Source organism: Ptychodera flava, chromosome 15 (genome assembly GCF_041260155.1).
Source record: "Ptychodera flava strain L36383 chromosome 15, AS_Pfla_20210202, whole genome shotgun sequence".
NCBI classification, from domain to species: domain Eukaryota; kingdom Metazoa; phylum Hemichordata; class Enteropneusta; family Ptychoderidae; genus Ptychodera; species Ptychodera flava.
The window spans coordinates 10,747,312-10,762,579 of NC_091942.1; the positions used below are offsets into that span (position 1 = coordinate 10,747,312).

The 15,268-nt window shown below is 40.1% G+C and overlaps 1 protein-coding gene across 1 annotated transcript; it reads left to right on the forward strand.

Moving 5' to 3' along the window:
* The first annotated feature begins 1,849 nt into the window (after positions 1–1,849).
* Positions 1,850–14,297, forward strand: LOC139151134 (uncharacterized). The gene is made up of 6 exons (XM_070723690.1): positions 1,850–2,159; positions 3,069–3,593; positions 5,084–5,197; positions 6,537–6,659; positions 8,608–8,877; positions 11,767–14,297. Exons 1-6 carry the CDS (start codon positions 2,090–2,092, stop codon positions 12,195–12,197), a joined length of 1,533 nt encoding a protein of 510 aa, XP_070579791.1. The 5' UTR covers positions 1,850–2,089; the 3' UTR covers positions 12,198–14,297.
* Positions 14,298–15,268: the final 971 nt, after the last annotated feature.

The following is a 15,268-nucleotide window of genomic DNA, read 5'->3' on the forward strand; positions in this document are numbered from 1 at the left end:
GTAATGATTAGGACGGATAGTTTAAAAGTAAGTTTCGGATCGTTGACAGCACAGATGAACTGGGAGATGAACTTCGGTTCGTTGAAACTCGACACGCCTAATAATTTGTTACTTTTTCATAGAATGCCATGCCCTTCTCACACTTCAGATTAGTTCAACCGCCGATAAAAGCACAATTTTCAGAATCGTTTTCAATGCCGTTTAAAATTATTTTATTGTGGTGAACACGATAATAGTCCTAGGAAACTTTTCATAGTCACGCTGGATCAAATGCATATGGAGCGACTATCATGCTGCAGGTGCAAGTCATAGAATATGTTCATGATATTAGGAGATACACAATTATTGAGAGCTGCAGAACACAAACTCATCCAAAAATATTCCTATTAGATCGATTCCTGAAAATAAGTCAACGCACCGACGTGTTTTTTCCCCGCTGAAATTCTCGCGTAAAATGTTAGCGGAATGTCGTTCTCTGTGGTCGTGACCTCGGTTGAACCGAAACGGCAAAGTAAGCTAAGTCCATTGTCGTACGTCTTTTTCTTTTTAAAGATTTCATGAAAAATACACGGCATTTAAATACACAACACTTCTACGCTTTTTGAAGTCAAATCTTTCCTTACACATTGCATTTAAGTAGGCATTGTTTAATTTTCTGTATGTGTTGCCCTAGAACCGAATTGTGAATAGATGCATTACAAAGAATTTACTTCCTATGGCCTGATACTAGAAATGTAACAATTTTCATTCCGCGATAAGTGGCGACATTTCCGAGGCGCGAATTTTTTTTGTCAGTCTGGTATTATTTCTCACTCACATCCATGGCAAGAAAGAAAAGTGATTTCAGATCCCAAATTATTTGTGATGGCCAGGCAGCTCGGAACAAATAAATTGGTCCTCGGAATCGCCGCTTTTAGTTTAGCAGATTTTGATTTTTTTTCAGAAACATGACGTATTTTCACCCACTTGGTATGGTCTGTTATAGCATCTTTAGTCCAAAAAATCAATTTTACAGCATATATGTTTTCAACAGCCTTCAAATGTACAGTATTATGTTAAAATACACAATATGGAATATGTTGTGTTTCATTAATTTAACCATCTTGACCTGATGTTGAAAATATGGACTTGGCAGGAAAAGGGATACTGTACGATAGACCTGATCATGATTATTGATAATAGACACCTTCTAAAGGTTTTATTTCTTATATACTAAATGCCATATTACATATATTAGAAATCTAGCCATAATTCTAAAAACCCGCAGCCCGCAGCCCGCAACCCGCAACCCGCAGCCCGCAGCCCGCAACCCGCAGCCCGCACTTTAGCAGATACCCTTGATATTCACCACTACATGGTTTTTTGTTAAGTTTCATTTAAACAAATAAACAAACAAGCAAACAAACAGAGAGACAGACAAACGTTTCGTTGAAGCAATTTAATTATTTTCACATAAGAACCAGTATTAATTATCATAATGATATAAGTATCACGTTGATCGCTCTTCACTATAAACCTTGCTCTGCTAGTCATGTCTTCATAGTCGTCGAAATACATTACCTAAACGGAAACCCAGTTGTTATATCTTCAGAATGTCGGAAGAGGGACGCCGTATTATGATTTCCATGCTGTAAATGATATGTTTAGTATACAAACTTGCATAATATTAATAGCGGGGAGATGCTACAGAGTGGGACTGGGCGAAAGTCTGGTATGGATATTAAGCGTGCTTATATGAAGCCGAGATTCACTCGAAATATTTGAATGACAATCGGCAAGTGACGACACAATGTAAACAGGCCCACTCTCTCTGTGATTTAAAGTGAATTTTGTTTGCTTACAAAAGCGTAGTGTAACGACACCGCTTGTCAGTTTAGTATTGGGTCCATGCAAGTAAAGTGGTTTGGAGGTTCGTACCGTGGTATCGCGAAGAGAAATCGCCACCTGCCTCGATCGGTTGTCGTTTTTCGCGGTCTCGATTCTCTCCGGACACACATTAGTTCGGGCTTCGGCAGCTGTCGACGACTAGCACGTACATAATCTTGGACGCCCGCCACGACCGCTTGAAGAGTTGAGTCGTGCTGTCACAATGCAAGTCGTAGCCTCCGTCTTAATTGTTTTGGTCGTTCTTGTCAGCCTCGAGCTAGGCGAAACGCAAGGTAGGTCACTTGTCCCTATGACTATGTCTATCGCGACACACTCAGATATGTCGCTGTCAGTACCGTTACCTCTGCATTTATGTCGCTCTGTACTATATCACAGCATTTCAGTTCTGTCAACATATCGTACCAAGAAGAATTTTCGCCACATGCAAACGCAATTGTCTACAGGTACAGCCAGACACGGAAGTCTTCACCCACTATTATTGGGTAAAGACACTGTAAGGGCTTACACCTGAAGGAACGGGATAGGGGACAGAGCTGTGCCTTATGTATAGGTCTACAGGTGAAAGAGAATATTGGCTGCAGGCTTCATCGTGGGGTGTCGTACATACATACATGAAAGAGCAGATTCTTCTAGTATCTGCTACCGACTAGTGTGGACTACCTTTAATTTACATCCATTTAGTATATGATAACAAAGTTCAAGTCGAAGTCTGCGAGAGCACAAATCAAAGTTAGTGCACCGACAGGTTCCGTGATGTTCCAATATACTGTGTTATCATATTTGGAACCATTTAAGGAATTTATTTTGGAATCCGGGAAATAAAAAACAGATCAAGGGTGGAGTTTATGTAAGATAACACAATTCATCACGCATCATTAAAGATTAATACATTTTATTATTCTGTGATGTGTTTAAACTTGACTTTTGCTCACGGTACACTGTTTAACTTCTGCAAATTGAGAGATAGCGGATAAAAGAAAAAATAACAAAGATATGTGTCAACGTGTGTGTTAGTACATACATACATACATACATACATACATACATACATACATACATACATACATAAAGAGAGGATAGAGAGCGAGGCAGATAGAGGACTAATAGCCTACAATAAAATTTACAGATACCGTCCTTACATGCTTTATATGTATCTCTGTCTCTTTCTCTGTCTCTCTCAGGTAATCCATGTGATTTGAGTCCATGTGGAATCGGTGGTACCTGTGTCAGAGTGGAAAGCATACAGGATAACTCGACGAAGATAGGCCCGGCACAGCTGCAGCATATCGCCACGCAGCCCAACGCCGCACATCCCAACACCACGCAGCCCAGCGCCACGCAGACCAACGCTACGCAGCCCACCGCCACACACCCCAATGCTACGCAGCCGAGCGCTACGCAGCCCAGCGCCACACACCCCAACGCCACGCAGCCCAGCTCAACGCAGACCAACGCTACGCAGCCCACCGCCACACACCCCAACGCTACGCAGCCGAGCGCTACGCAACCCAATACCACACACCCCAACGCCACGCAGCCCAGCTCAACGCAGACCAACGCCACGCAGCCCAGCTCAACGCAGACCAACGCCACGCAGACCAACGCCGCGCACCCCAGCCCCACACAGCCCAGCCCCACGCATCCCAGCCAGGAAGAATACTACTGCCAATGTCTACCGTGCTACATGGGAGACCATTGTGAAACGCGTGAGTTACTGATTTTACATTTGATTTCTTTAATGCTTTCTTCGCTTTACATTCTTACTGAACCATCAATCATTTCTGAAATACCTTTCATTAGGAGACTGTAAGTATGTGCATATACTTGTGTGAAACCACCACAAAGACATTGTCAATGTTAATCAAATACTGTTTGTCATTTCTGAGACAAACATGCACATTTCGACTGTTCAAATGTTGGCACCATGCAGTGCACAAATCTGGTGCATTTACATTATTGATTTATAGTCACGAATATCGTCACATCTTGAAATATTCCATCAACTCTGAACATGAAGGAAACACTGAGAAAATGTGAGAAATTCATTGGGGGGGGGGGGTTAATACCAAAATGTATACCTATAGAAATAATTTTCCTATGATAGAAGTCATATTCATATGCTTACACAGTTCCTCTTAGGACAACCAATGAAAATCGGACAGCCTATTTGGGTCTCACATTCCATGATTGGTCAACAAAGCTATGAATCAACAGGTGGTTACACGAAGTAAACGATTTCGCCGTTACAAATGAGAAATCCAAAATGACCATGACGAATGCAAGTGGAATAACCACGTGCCCGGGCTTTAAATTTTCAAATTCTTTGATACACTTGCGACATCAGATATTCCAAATATATTTGGTAATAGAATATACTCTACAGTCTATGGTAATAGTAAGTCGTGAATAGGCAGAAACTATTACTACTGCCTTTGTATTTTGAGTAAAAGTTACAATAAAGCAATACAAGCGTGCTTTTGTTTGTTTGATTTTGCCCCTGTTATAGCTCACAATGTATAGGAGTGGTCCACTTCAGTAGATGAGTCAGCAGCCTCAAATTGTATCTTTATTATTTCATCCAAAGCTGTTTGACTTTGTTAAGCGCAACTCAGTAGAAGCTCTACACCAGATCATATATAGCGAACGCATCGGAATGTAATCTAGGAGTATGCGTAGTTGAGCTGAACGTTGTCCAGCTACTCGCTCCCATGATTTCGACGATAACTCTCCTTCCAATATCTCGTTCCGCTAACTCTCGTTGTTCGCGAGAAAATGTTCCCAGTACAAGAGACATTACTAAACTCACAGACTTGAACCAAGTCTACAACAAACATTACAATTTGAAACTACACACGTTTTAACTCTGCTTGTCAGTTGCTGACGTCTAAACTTTCAAAGGGTCGTCGGAACTACGTTTCTGAAAAGTTCTTGTATACAAACAATGTATTTCATGCATGGCATGTCAATGTATCGCGTCAACATAGCAGCAACATTTAAATCTTACAACGTACCGGCGATGTACATTATGACAAACGTATTTTAACTTTCATCAATATACGTATACTGGACACAGTGTTTAAATCGGTTGAATGGGTCCCATGCGACCCTCGAGGGCAATCCACTTCTCATGGAATTTTGCCGTATCTACAGCTGCTTTATAGTAATTATCAATATCACTTTTCACTATCGCATACAGGTATCGAGACGTGCACAAGAAACTGTGAAAATAACGGGATTTGCCAACTGGACCAAAGTTGTCGGGAGACTTGTCAATGCCCGGACTGCTTCACTGGCTCCTACTGTGAAGTTGGTACGTCAGTTATGACGAAGTTCATGGTCAGATTCATCGGCCAATTGATCATTACCTTATTCCGGCATTCACACAAAACACTTTTACAAATACATGTACGAGCGGATGTAAATTAAGTGAGTGACTGAGTGAGTGAGTGAGGTAGTAGATGGGTGGGAAAGTGGGCATACACGTATTGTATGTAAGTATGTATGTATGTATGTATGTATGTATGTATGTATGTATGTATGTATGCTTACGTACGCACGCATGCACGCACGCAAGCATGCATGCATGTATATCTATGTTGTGTATGCGTATATATGTATGTATATTGATATGTATAAATGGATATATTTATGAACGTATGAGTTTACACATCAGAATATATAAATTTACATTTTACTATCTCATTACTTTTCTAATGTTCTTGTGTAAATTTCGAAATGGTTCAGCTCGGAGTAACTTCGGCTTTCATGTCTGCTACGACATTTAGGTTTTGTCCGGATTATCATCCATGCAACTCAATAGTGGTGTGGTTATGATACCACAATAGAGCCAACACTATTAAATCTATTAAATCTATTCAAACAATGTCGATGAGACGGGGGTAATTCTTTCGAAAACAATTCAGTCAATAGATCAATTGAACAAACACTTTGATTGCCTATTGTACCCCTTTCATGACTGAATACTTACGGTACGCGACATGTTTTCTATATCTTTCCGTTCTGAAAAAAGTTGACCCGTAATTGTGCTATTGAGGAAGAGAATTCTTGTTTGACCCCAAATCAAGTGACCCTTGGTGAAACAATGTGACCCTTAATAGCGCGTTTGTCTCTTTGTGGTATTGGAAAATATCGCGGATGAAGAGAAAATTTGGAGAAGTATCAAACACGTATTATATGAATTAGCCTACATCGTATGGGCAAAGGCTCAATTTCCTAAGCATACACTAATGCTAACACCAATCCAACTGAGGTAATACAATCAGCCTCGGAATGCGGATGTGTGAACACAGAACGAAAACTGGTGAGAGTAGTTATGCGGGGGTCGGAAGACAAGTTATGTCTGATATATAAACGCGTGTGAGCACATCCTGCTACATACGAGCTAGTCGCCATAACATTCTTGATAAGGATATGTCTGTCACAGTCAGCTGATATATTTTCATTTTGTGCGCTTTACTGTTTGAGAGATTTACTGCATCTGTGCATTTATTTGATGAAGTCTGTTGAAATGACAACTGAAAGGAAATTTCAATCTCTCAACAAGTAGAGCAAATGCATTGGCCTCGTTTTGAAAAAAAAAACGCTTTTCGAGAACACGTTAAAACAGTTTGTTCTCTCCATATTTCCAGAGGCAGACGGCTGTAACAATAACCCTTGCAGGAATGGTGGACAGTGTCACGAAACCGGAGACGGTTGCTTAGACTACAATTGCACCTGCGCTGCATGTTACTTTGGAAAGGACTGCCGTGTTGGTGAGTCAAGTTTTCATACCCGCTTCCCCTCTAACGCCACATTATTGAGTATGTCTGGATAGACCTTGGTATCAGTATGCATTATCCTTCTAAAGAAATATTCGTAAATTTGTTTTTGTGCATTGGAGTCTCCCATCGTAAAGAAGAACTTGTAAGAAACGGAGAGCTTTATTCTTGTCGATTTTGTCTTTGTTAATGAACTCATAAGCTCTCGTAAAGAGTACACTGTATACCCTACCTTTGAGCTGCGTATTCATAGGTGTTTTATGGGGTCAATCCGTAATTGTATCGGTAACGCAAGCATGTCCGTGCACATGTATCAGATAATATACAGCCTGATCAATTGAAAAGGGAAAATCAAGTAATATCATTTGTATGCCGGAATGTTTAAATTCAAAAGCAAAAAGTTTCTTGTTAGCTTTAACGTTGCTTGCACGTTCATGCCGGCCTGTGTTACTAGTGACGTCATATTTGATTACAATGTGTGGGACACTATACCGTTTCTGGATTTCTTGCCGAGCGTATTCCCTTCGTTCCTTCAGGCCTATCCCATATATTTCATGCGCTTGCACCCATCGGTGCCTCCCTAGGCCGGAAATTTTATGGATGGCATGGACGTTAATCTTTTACAGGTACTGCGCCCTAACATAACCACGGTAGCCCACAAAATGTGGAGGGACTGTGATATAACGAAGTAGACAGGGCCACATCGCCCGTGACTATTACCCTAACGCTGTTTCGTAACGTGGTGTTGCAAATTTTGATGAGCGTACAGCTTTGTTATTTCTATGTGCACACTCATCGTTTTAAGTTTCTTTGACATAACCACGATAGCCCACAAAATGTCGAGGGACTGAGATATAACGAAGTAGACATGGCCACATCACCCGTGACTATTACCCTAAGCGTACTAGATTCCGACTCTAAAATCATTGAAGCAAACCACATCCACTTGTCCTTTTCATTATTGTCGCGGCCGTACTATGCATGGTGTTTGCCTGTATTAGGGCTACTTGTATCAGGGTTGGGTAGGTCATGAACTGTTCTCGTCCATGGTATTCTGAGGGCCTGTGACAATAGGAAAAGTGCGAAAATTTGCAGAGCTCCCCTCTCCGAGCAACTGTTTTTGCTGATACGTTTGAAAACCTCTGTTTGAGTAATGATAGGTTGAGTTTTCGAAGATGCGCATATTCTTTCACTACAACTCTGTTACGATATTAAAGCGAAGCTGCAAATTCCATTCATGAGGTGTATGTTATTAAGCGACGATTCAACACATGTAGAAATCAAACATAGCTAATGCCCAGGCTTTAAAACCGATTTTGCCTGTAGAGTGTTTTAATCTATTGAATAATGAACCATAACACAGGAAGACATCACTGAGCTTCTTCCGAGCCAGCATCTATAAGTTTGACGAATCGGATGTATGATCTTTGGATTTTGCATACGCAGGAAATTCAATTATGCAAGAGAAGAATTGAAAAAATGCATCTCCAATGATTTCAGTGGACCATACCATGGCAATATTTCAATTCCAATGTTCACAAATGTATTGAATCGCTCGGTCTTTGTGATGTGTTACTATTCATTATGCAGCCGTGTATTGTTTGTGTGATTTATTAGGTGTCGTTTTGACATGCTTTCTTCAAACTCTCTCTTGAATAATTCTCCAGGAATTTGGAGAATTCACAGAGTCGCCTGCGAGCGCACTTTGCGGAGTCGAGTTCAACCCGGAACAGATTTTAAAACAAAAATTAAAAGTGAGGTCTAGAGCCCCGTTCGCTAGGCAACTTTCAGAGGGATTCTTCGGGGTCGGGGGCGGGAGGGAGACTGTCAAAGAGAGGTAAATGTGTGCAATGCAGTCGCAATGCAGTGGCATGTTGAATAATTATGCATACTAAGAGATGTACATCTGTTTCGTCATCTTTGGTGGTTTTTTTTATTTCAGCCGATGATGAATGTTTAAGAAGCCTAACCACAGAGGCAGTGTCGCATAATGTACCCAACAACAATTCTAACGTAACCCCATCCACAGTGCTCGGCGAGAAGGAGAACTTACGGGAGAAAGTTTCAGTGCTGACCGCCGCTATTGCTGTCTTGGTTTGCGTGTTGATAGTCATTGGCTGTGTGTGTCTGGGATTCCTACTTTCAATGATCAGAAAGAACCGGACACAAAAACGAATGATCAAGAACAAAGATACGAAAATAACGGAAATGGGTAAGTATTGCAACACCCATTTGGAAATGTCCCTTACCTCCCCCAGCCCCTCCCCAAGAGAAAAACACACCTTGAATCTACTCTGTTGCCGCCTTATGGTGGCGCTCTAATATTCAATTAGTCTGGTTCCCTAACCCCTTTCTGTTCTTTCTATGGCACAGCGCGGCCAGCGGTAAAGGGGAGGGGCGGGGGTGGGGGTGGCAGAGAACCAGACTAACATTCAATGAAATGTTCTTCGCCGGCCGACAAGGTTGTCTCTGATGATGTGCGTGCGTGTTAATTGACGAAAAGACTTCTCAGCATATCTGAAATCTGTTATCGAATTCGAACGTTGCAAAAATAACCTCATTGCGTGAGTGTCTGCTGGCACAGAAAACACGTGACACATGTGATTTTAAATCATTAAAATGTGTTCAGCAAATTTTAGAGTACAACCATGAGTTATCAGTCAACACAGCACAAAGATAAGTAAGTTACCTTAAAGATTTTCTTGAGAGCAATACAAGTATTATTATATAAATGGTCTTCCTGTGATGTACGTTCGGATTTTCAATCATGACATTAAATACTTCCTTTGTACACGAGATCCTAAAAACTGCTAAGCAGGATTTTTCGATAGAAATGCTGTCATTTCGGAAATAGTTAAGTTTCACCAGTAAAAGTATTTCTTTTCTATAATCTCCCTTCTCACTTGTAGCAGTCATAGGTAACACATTAGAAACATTAGAAGTAAATCGTAGGGTACATCAAAGAGATCTATCTTAAAACGTAAAGACTTAATTCCTAAAGTAGTACTCGCCCAGACACTGAAAAGCGTTCAACTTTTTCTCATACATTACTCACAGGAAGCTTCAAACCGCCCTCTGTCCTTATCAAGAATAAAATATCAGGGATCACCGTACAAAATCTGGGATGAGACAACCATTATATAAAGCGTTACTGATTTAAGGGAGCGTTCAATTATTATGGCCGGGGTGGGCCGTCAAATTCTTCCTGCGCATCAGTCAAAATAAGTGAACCCCATCTACCCATTGCACCAAAACATTGATGACACCCCTTTTAAGATGACATAAATTTCATGACCCCCCACATTGCTTGAGTAAAGGTGCACACGCAAACATCTCGGGGGGATAGAATAAAAAAAAAGATTCTCAGATTTTTTCAAATGATCCTCCTTACAAACTCACAAGGTGTTAATATTCAAATTTCACATTCTGACTTGCTATATTTTTGAAATTACCTCTCAACGGGATTGGACAGAAATTACAGGTGGATTGCAATACTTTTTAAATATAATACTGTATCTATGCATTTGAAGATATTTGATAAATGAAATAAATGTATTTATTGAAATAGAGTTGTTACAACTGGTATGTGGACAAAAAATTTGATTTTAGAATTTCACTAAAAATGTTCATCCACTATACATGGGAGTATATGATAAAATTGTGAATAATTTTTTCCAATGAAGAACGTGCTATGCTTTTGCATATACAGACATTGAATAATTAACATAATTATACTTGATTAGAATATGATGGTTAAAGGCGCATATTATGTGTACAAGAAATCTGATGTTCGAATTTCACTGAAACCGTTCATCCACTATACATCGGAGTCTATGAGGAAACTATGAACAATTTTTTTCCGAGACAAAAATAGGCAAACCTGTGTACTTATGTACTCTCGAATGTTAATATCAATGTACTAAGACTAGGGTGGTAACAAATGGAGGTGTTCACCAGAAATTTGATTTTGGAATTTCACCGAAATGTAGATTCACTGTTCATGTTAGTCTTTGAGGAAACTTATGAATAATTTTTTCCAATACAAAAATAGTAAATCTGTGTATTTATAGATGTTTGATAATTCATTTTTAAGTACTTAGTCAGACTAGGATGGTTAAAGGTTGATATGTGTGCACGAAATTGGATTTTTGGAATTTCACCGAAATGTTGATTCACTATACATTGGATTCTATGAGAAAACTATGAAATTTTTTTTACACTGCTAAACTATAGGGTATTTGAAAGTTCAGATGTTGACAACAATTATGATGTTGGAATTTCACCTAAAAGAATAATTTCTCTTTTCATGGTACTAGTAGTCCAAAGGTAACTGTTAAATAATTTCCCTAATATGTCAGTAATAGGAATTGTTCATTGCCCTCAGTGGGCTTGATTTACAATAAGACAAGCCTCAGAGTTGCCAAGTCAAGATGTTCATGTGACAGATAATTATACTTTTGTTCAGATTTACAGTTAAATGATGAAATCATGCAGAAAAATCATTTTTATCTCCCAGAATATTTCTGAACACTGAAACTGCATTTTGACGGGACGGATACATATGAAAATTAAGTGACCCCCTCTGAGCTGTTTGAAAAATCCATGACCCCCCCTTTGCAGTTTTCAAATTTAAGGTGACCCCCTGGATTTTGCCGGCCCACCCCCGGCCGTAATAACTGAACGCCCCCTAATTGATAATGGCCGCTGTACCGAGTGTTAACCGTAAGTGAAAAGTCTGATTTTCCACCCGAAAAAACCCAAAAAAAAACCAGTAAGCAAGGCCCATCCACCTTAAGGGGACACTGTCGTCGGAACTGCGCCTGTGCGAGTTTCTTGTTTACAATGTATTTCTGCACGATATCTAGATGCACCTCATCATCATGGCTGCAACATTTAAATTATACGATGTAGATTATGACAGACATGTTTTAACTTTCGTCAATCACCATCGTACCTTGGATACAGTGTTTACATTGGTCGTATGGGTCCCATACGACCTTTGAGCGCAGTTCTGACGACTGTGTCCCTTTAATAGACTGCTAATACAAACTGGCCATGGTGTCATGCTTCTTTTAAATCCACGGTTTCTTTTATTTCACAGCTGTAATTAGGGACCAGATGGCACAAAAGCTTGCTCTACTCAACAAGAGACGGAACATGTCGAACGGCGACGTCACTGTTGCAGCCAGACCCCCGGAGCTGCAGGTGGTCGCGGATAGCGAGATGGAAACCGCCTTTGCAGTCACCGCAGAGACAGACGACATGCAGCCCATAACGAGCGATATCCAGGAATACTACGAGGAAGGAACAGAGAACCCGGTGATGGCAGAAAACGAGAGCCCCGTGATGGCAGAAAACATAGCCGATGTCGTAATAGAAACAGAAGAGGACGCCGCAGACACCGACGGCGACGGGACATTGGAGTCATCCCAACGCAGGGGCCCACGTCCGAAACGAAAAGAACTGTCTGCATTCACGCTCTACGTGACCGACTTTCAAAAAGCTTTCTCTTGCATGTCGGGAGATGATTGAGGACAGTAACAAAAAATGGACAATATACAAATGCCAAAATGTACATTTTGCAGTGTAAATAGACAACATTTTCGAATGGCATCTCACCAGAAACTACCTCTCTCCATCATGTCGTAACGCGAGTTTCTAACAGACGTGGCGGAGTCATGGAGAATAAATACGCAACGAATCCAAGAGATATGTTATTTACCGGAAAGTATTTATAGAACTCGATAAGAAAGTTTTAAGTTCATGTCGCACAGCGCATCTCAATCGTGTAAAAATCTCATGGTAGTTCGTGTTAGAATGCACCGGTGATAACTGTAACGATGGGATTCTTACATGGTGTGCTATTCAGAACTTTTTGACACGACAGCAGAATGTATTTGTGGGACAGTATTTGTACTTGTTAGTTATCATCGCTGACATCACCAAAACAATTATCATTTTGGCTGGCGTTGATAATGAAAGAATGAGTTTGTTTGCAAGAGGACCTGAGAGTTGCACCAAAATAGTATATTTCACGATATGGCCGGTCAATATGTGTTTTGTAACACAGCTCGTCAAATTTTCTCACTGAAAAATCGAAAAGCTTCGTACTGTCCACGCATGCCGCCGGCACCAGCTCCATCTTCTATACGTTCTCTTCAAATATGCGCGTACGGCGCTTTCAAAATGGGCCTCGCAAGTGACCAGTCGACAGTCAACCGGATGACAGTTTCGGAAATTCTTAACTGTATAACTTGACTCTTTGCATGCACCAGAACTAAAATGACGCATACCACGTGACAGTAAGTTAATTCGGCGGAGATTCGGAACGAGATGTGTTACAAATACCAATAATATATCTTTGTAGTGATCATGTCTTTCACATATTTCACTGGTCACATCTACTCGCCAAGTGCATGTGCTTAAAAAAGTTACGGCTAAAACAGAGAAAACGAAAAGAAAGAAATCACAAGAACCTTTTACATGTAGAAACAGACTCAATCAAAGTTTACTCAACTTTGTAGAACCTAATGCCATGATCCACACTCCGTACAGGTGATTTTCGCTTGACCGTGCTTTCGTCACCGTTGGAGTGTGGTAACACTGGAGGATAGCCAAGGAGGGGCATTACCATCACCCTGTTCTCAATAAAAGTTTTAATATTTTAATACTAATGAGCTATAAAAGAAAGCTATGCAATATCAAATGCAATATGGGAACTTTCGCATGTAGTATACGTGCATGGGAGACACATTTACAGTATTTTTGATTTATAAACTTTTTTAAATGAGGCCAAATTAAGTATAAATTTTCTTTGTTTTGCAACCACTGCAAATTTGAAAGGCACGATAAGCGGTACCAAGCACACAAAACCATTTTACATAAAATCATTTTGACTTTATTTGACCGTTTTCTTATGAAACATGCACATTTCTATTACAATATGCTTCTAGAGGATGTCAAGTCGTTTTACGGCACCACACGGGTCGATGGTTGTAATATGACTGCCGTAAAGAAGTACCTTTCAAAGCCTTGGCTTGGTTTTGCGACAGCATATCATTGCCAACGTAGAAAAAAAGTCTGCCAAAAACCTTGAAACCTACGCGCGCACGGATGCAAAACAAAGAATTTACTTAAATGTGCCAAACACTGGCCATTATGAAATCGAAACGTCCCTTTCGAAACCTCTTCTGCCTTATTACGTAATTATGGCCATTTTGCCAGTAAATATGGCGAATAAATATCACTGCCAGTGGAAATAATGAATATAGGATTAGAATCACTTAATATTTGTGATCCCTGAGATCGGTAGAATGAATTCGATTTTTGTACAAGGGGAGAGAGAGTTGAATGCACGGTTAGTACCCTTTCAACTTATTTTTATTCGTTCGTTTACATACAACCAAAGTGTAAGAATTAAAAGAATCGAGTTGTGCATAAATATGATTCAGTATTTTAACTTTGTAGAACGGACTCTATAATTATTTATTGACCAGCCTACGTATGGAATTTAAATGGGAGCGAAGAAATTTTTACTTTAGGGGGCCTATATTTAATAAGAAAACTACATTGGAAGCTGTATTTTCTATTGCGATAAATAAATTTACACACACTGTATTTGAAGATTAAGAAGGATTTTGTCGATATCATTTGGTTTGTTGGCGCTTGCTGTCGTTGACAGTGTGAATACCACAGTCGCTTGTGAATCGTATTTTCTGATGCATACAACACAGCGGCCGTCGTGTATCGATTCACAGGCGACTGTGGTCAATATGATGAAAATGGTGTCAGAGTATATATGAAAATGGAAGTCGCAAGTAAAATGATGCTTTCAGCGGGAGTGAAATATACTGGGTCCACTCTGAACGATTTTCAAAAACAATAGAATGTCAAGGGTTCCTGGTTTTTAATCAGTATGGGAAGGCTCCCACCCCTGTGTTCTTTGGGGCATCAAAGTTTCAGCACGGTCGCTCCACCGTGGTTTCAGTAACACAATTTTCAAGACAAGTTCTCCTCTCAACGGGTTCCATTTATTTTACTGTTCTAAGCAGTGGCATGCAGGTCCTTCAATTTCAACAAATTTCAAATCTTTGCTCTCTGATCATTCAAGTCTGATCATCATGAAGGTACAAGCAAGATGGATCCAACTTACACTGTCCAGAATAGTACGGTCTGGCCTAACCAAAACCCTCAATATTCTCTCCTTTGGGAGTTGGACCGGCACATTTTTTGAGAGGGGGTTCACTTGTGATTCCAACTTGAAGGGATACTGATGTCCCTGAATTACTGTCATCAGCAGTAAAGGTAATTTGTCTTGCTACATTTGGTAACATTGCTACATTTGGTAACATCGCTACATTTGGTAACATTATTGCTACATTTGGTAACATTGCTACATTTGGTAACATTGCTACATTTGGTTACAAACTTACAATCCTGATCAGTGACATTTCACTGAAGACTGTACTGTAAGGTCCAAATAAAATATCACCTCAAGACATCTCTTGTCTTGCTGTTCTGGAACAAGTATTAGACCCTTCCAAACAAAAATTATCTGCAAACAACTGAGTTTGTATATGGTCAAATACTTGTGCAAAATTATG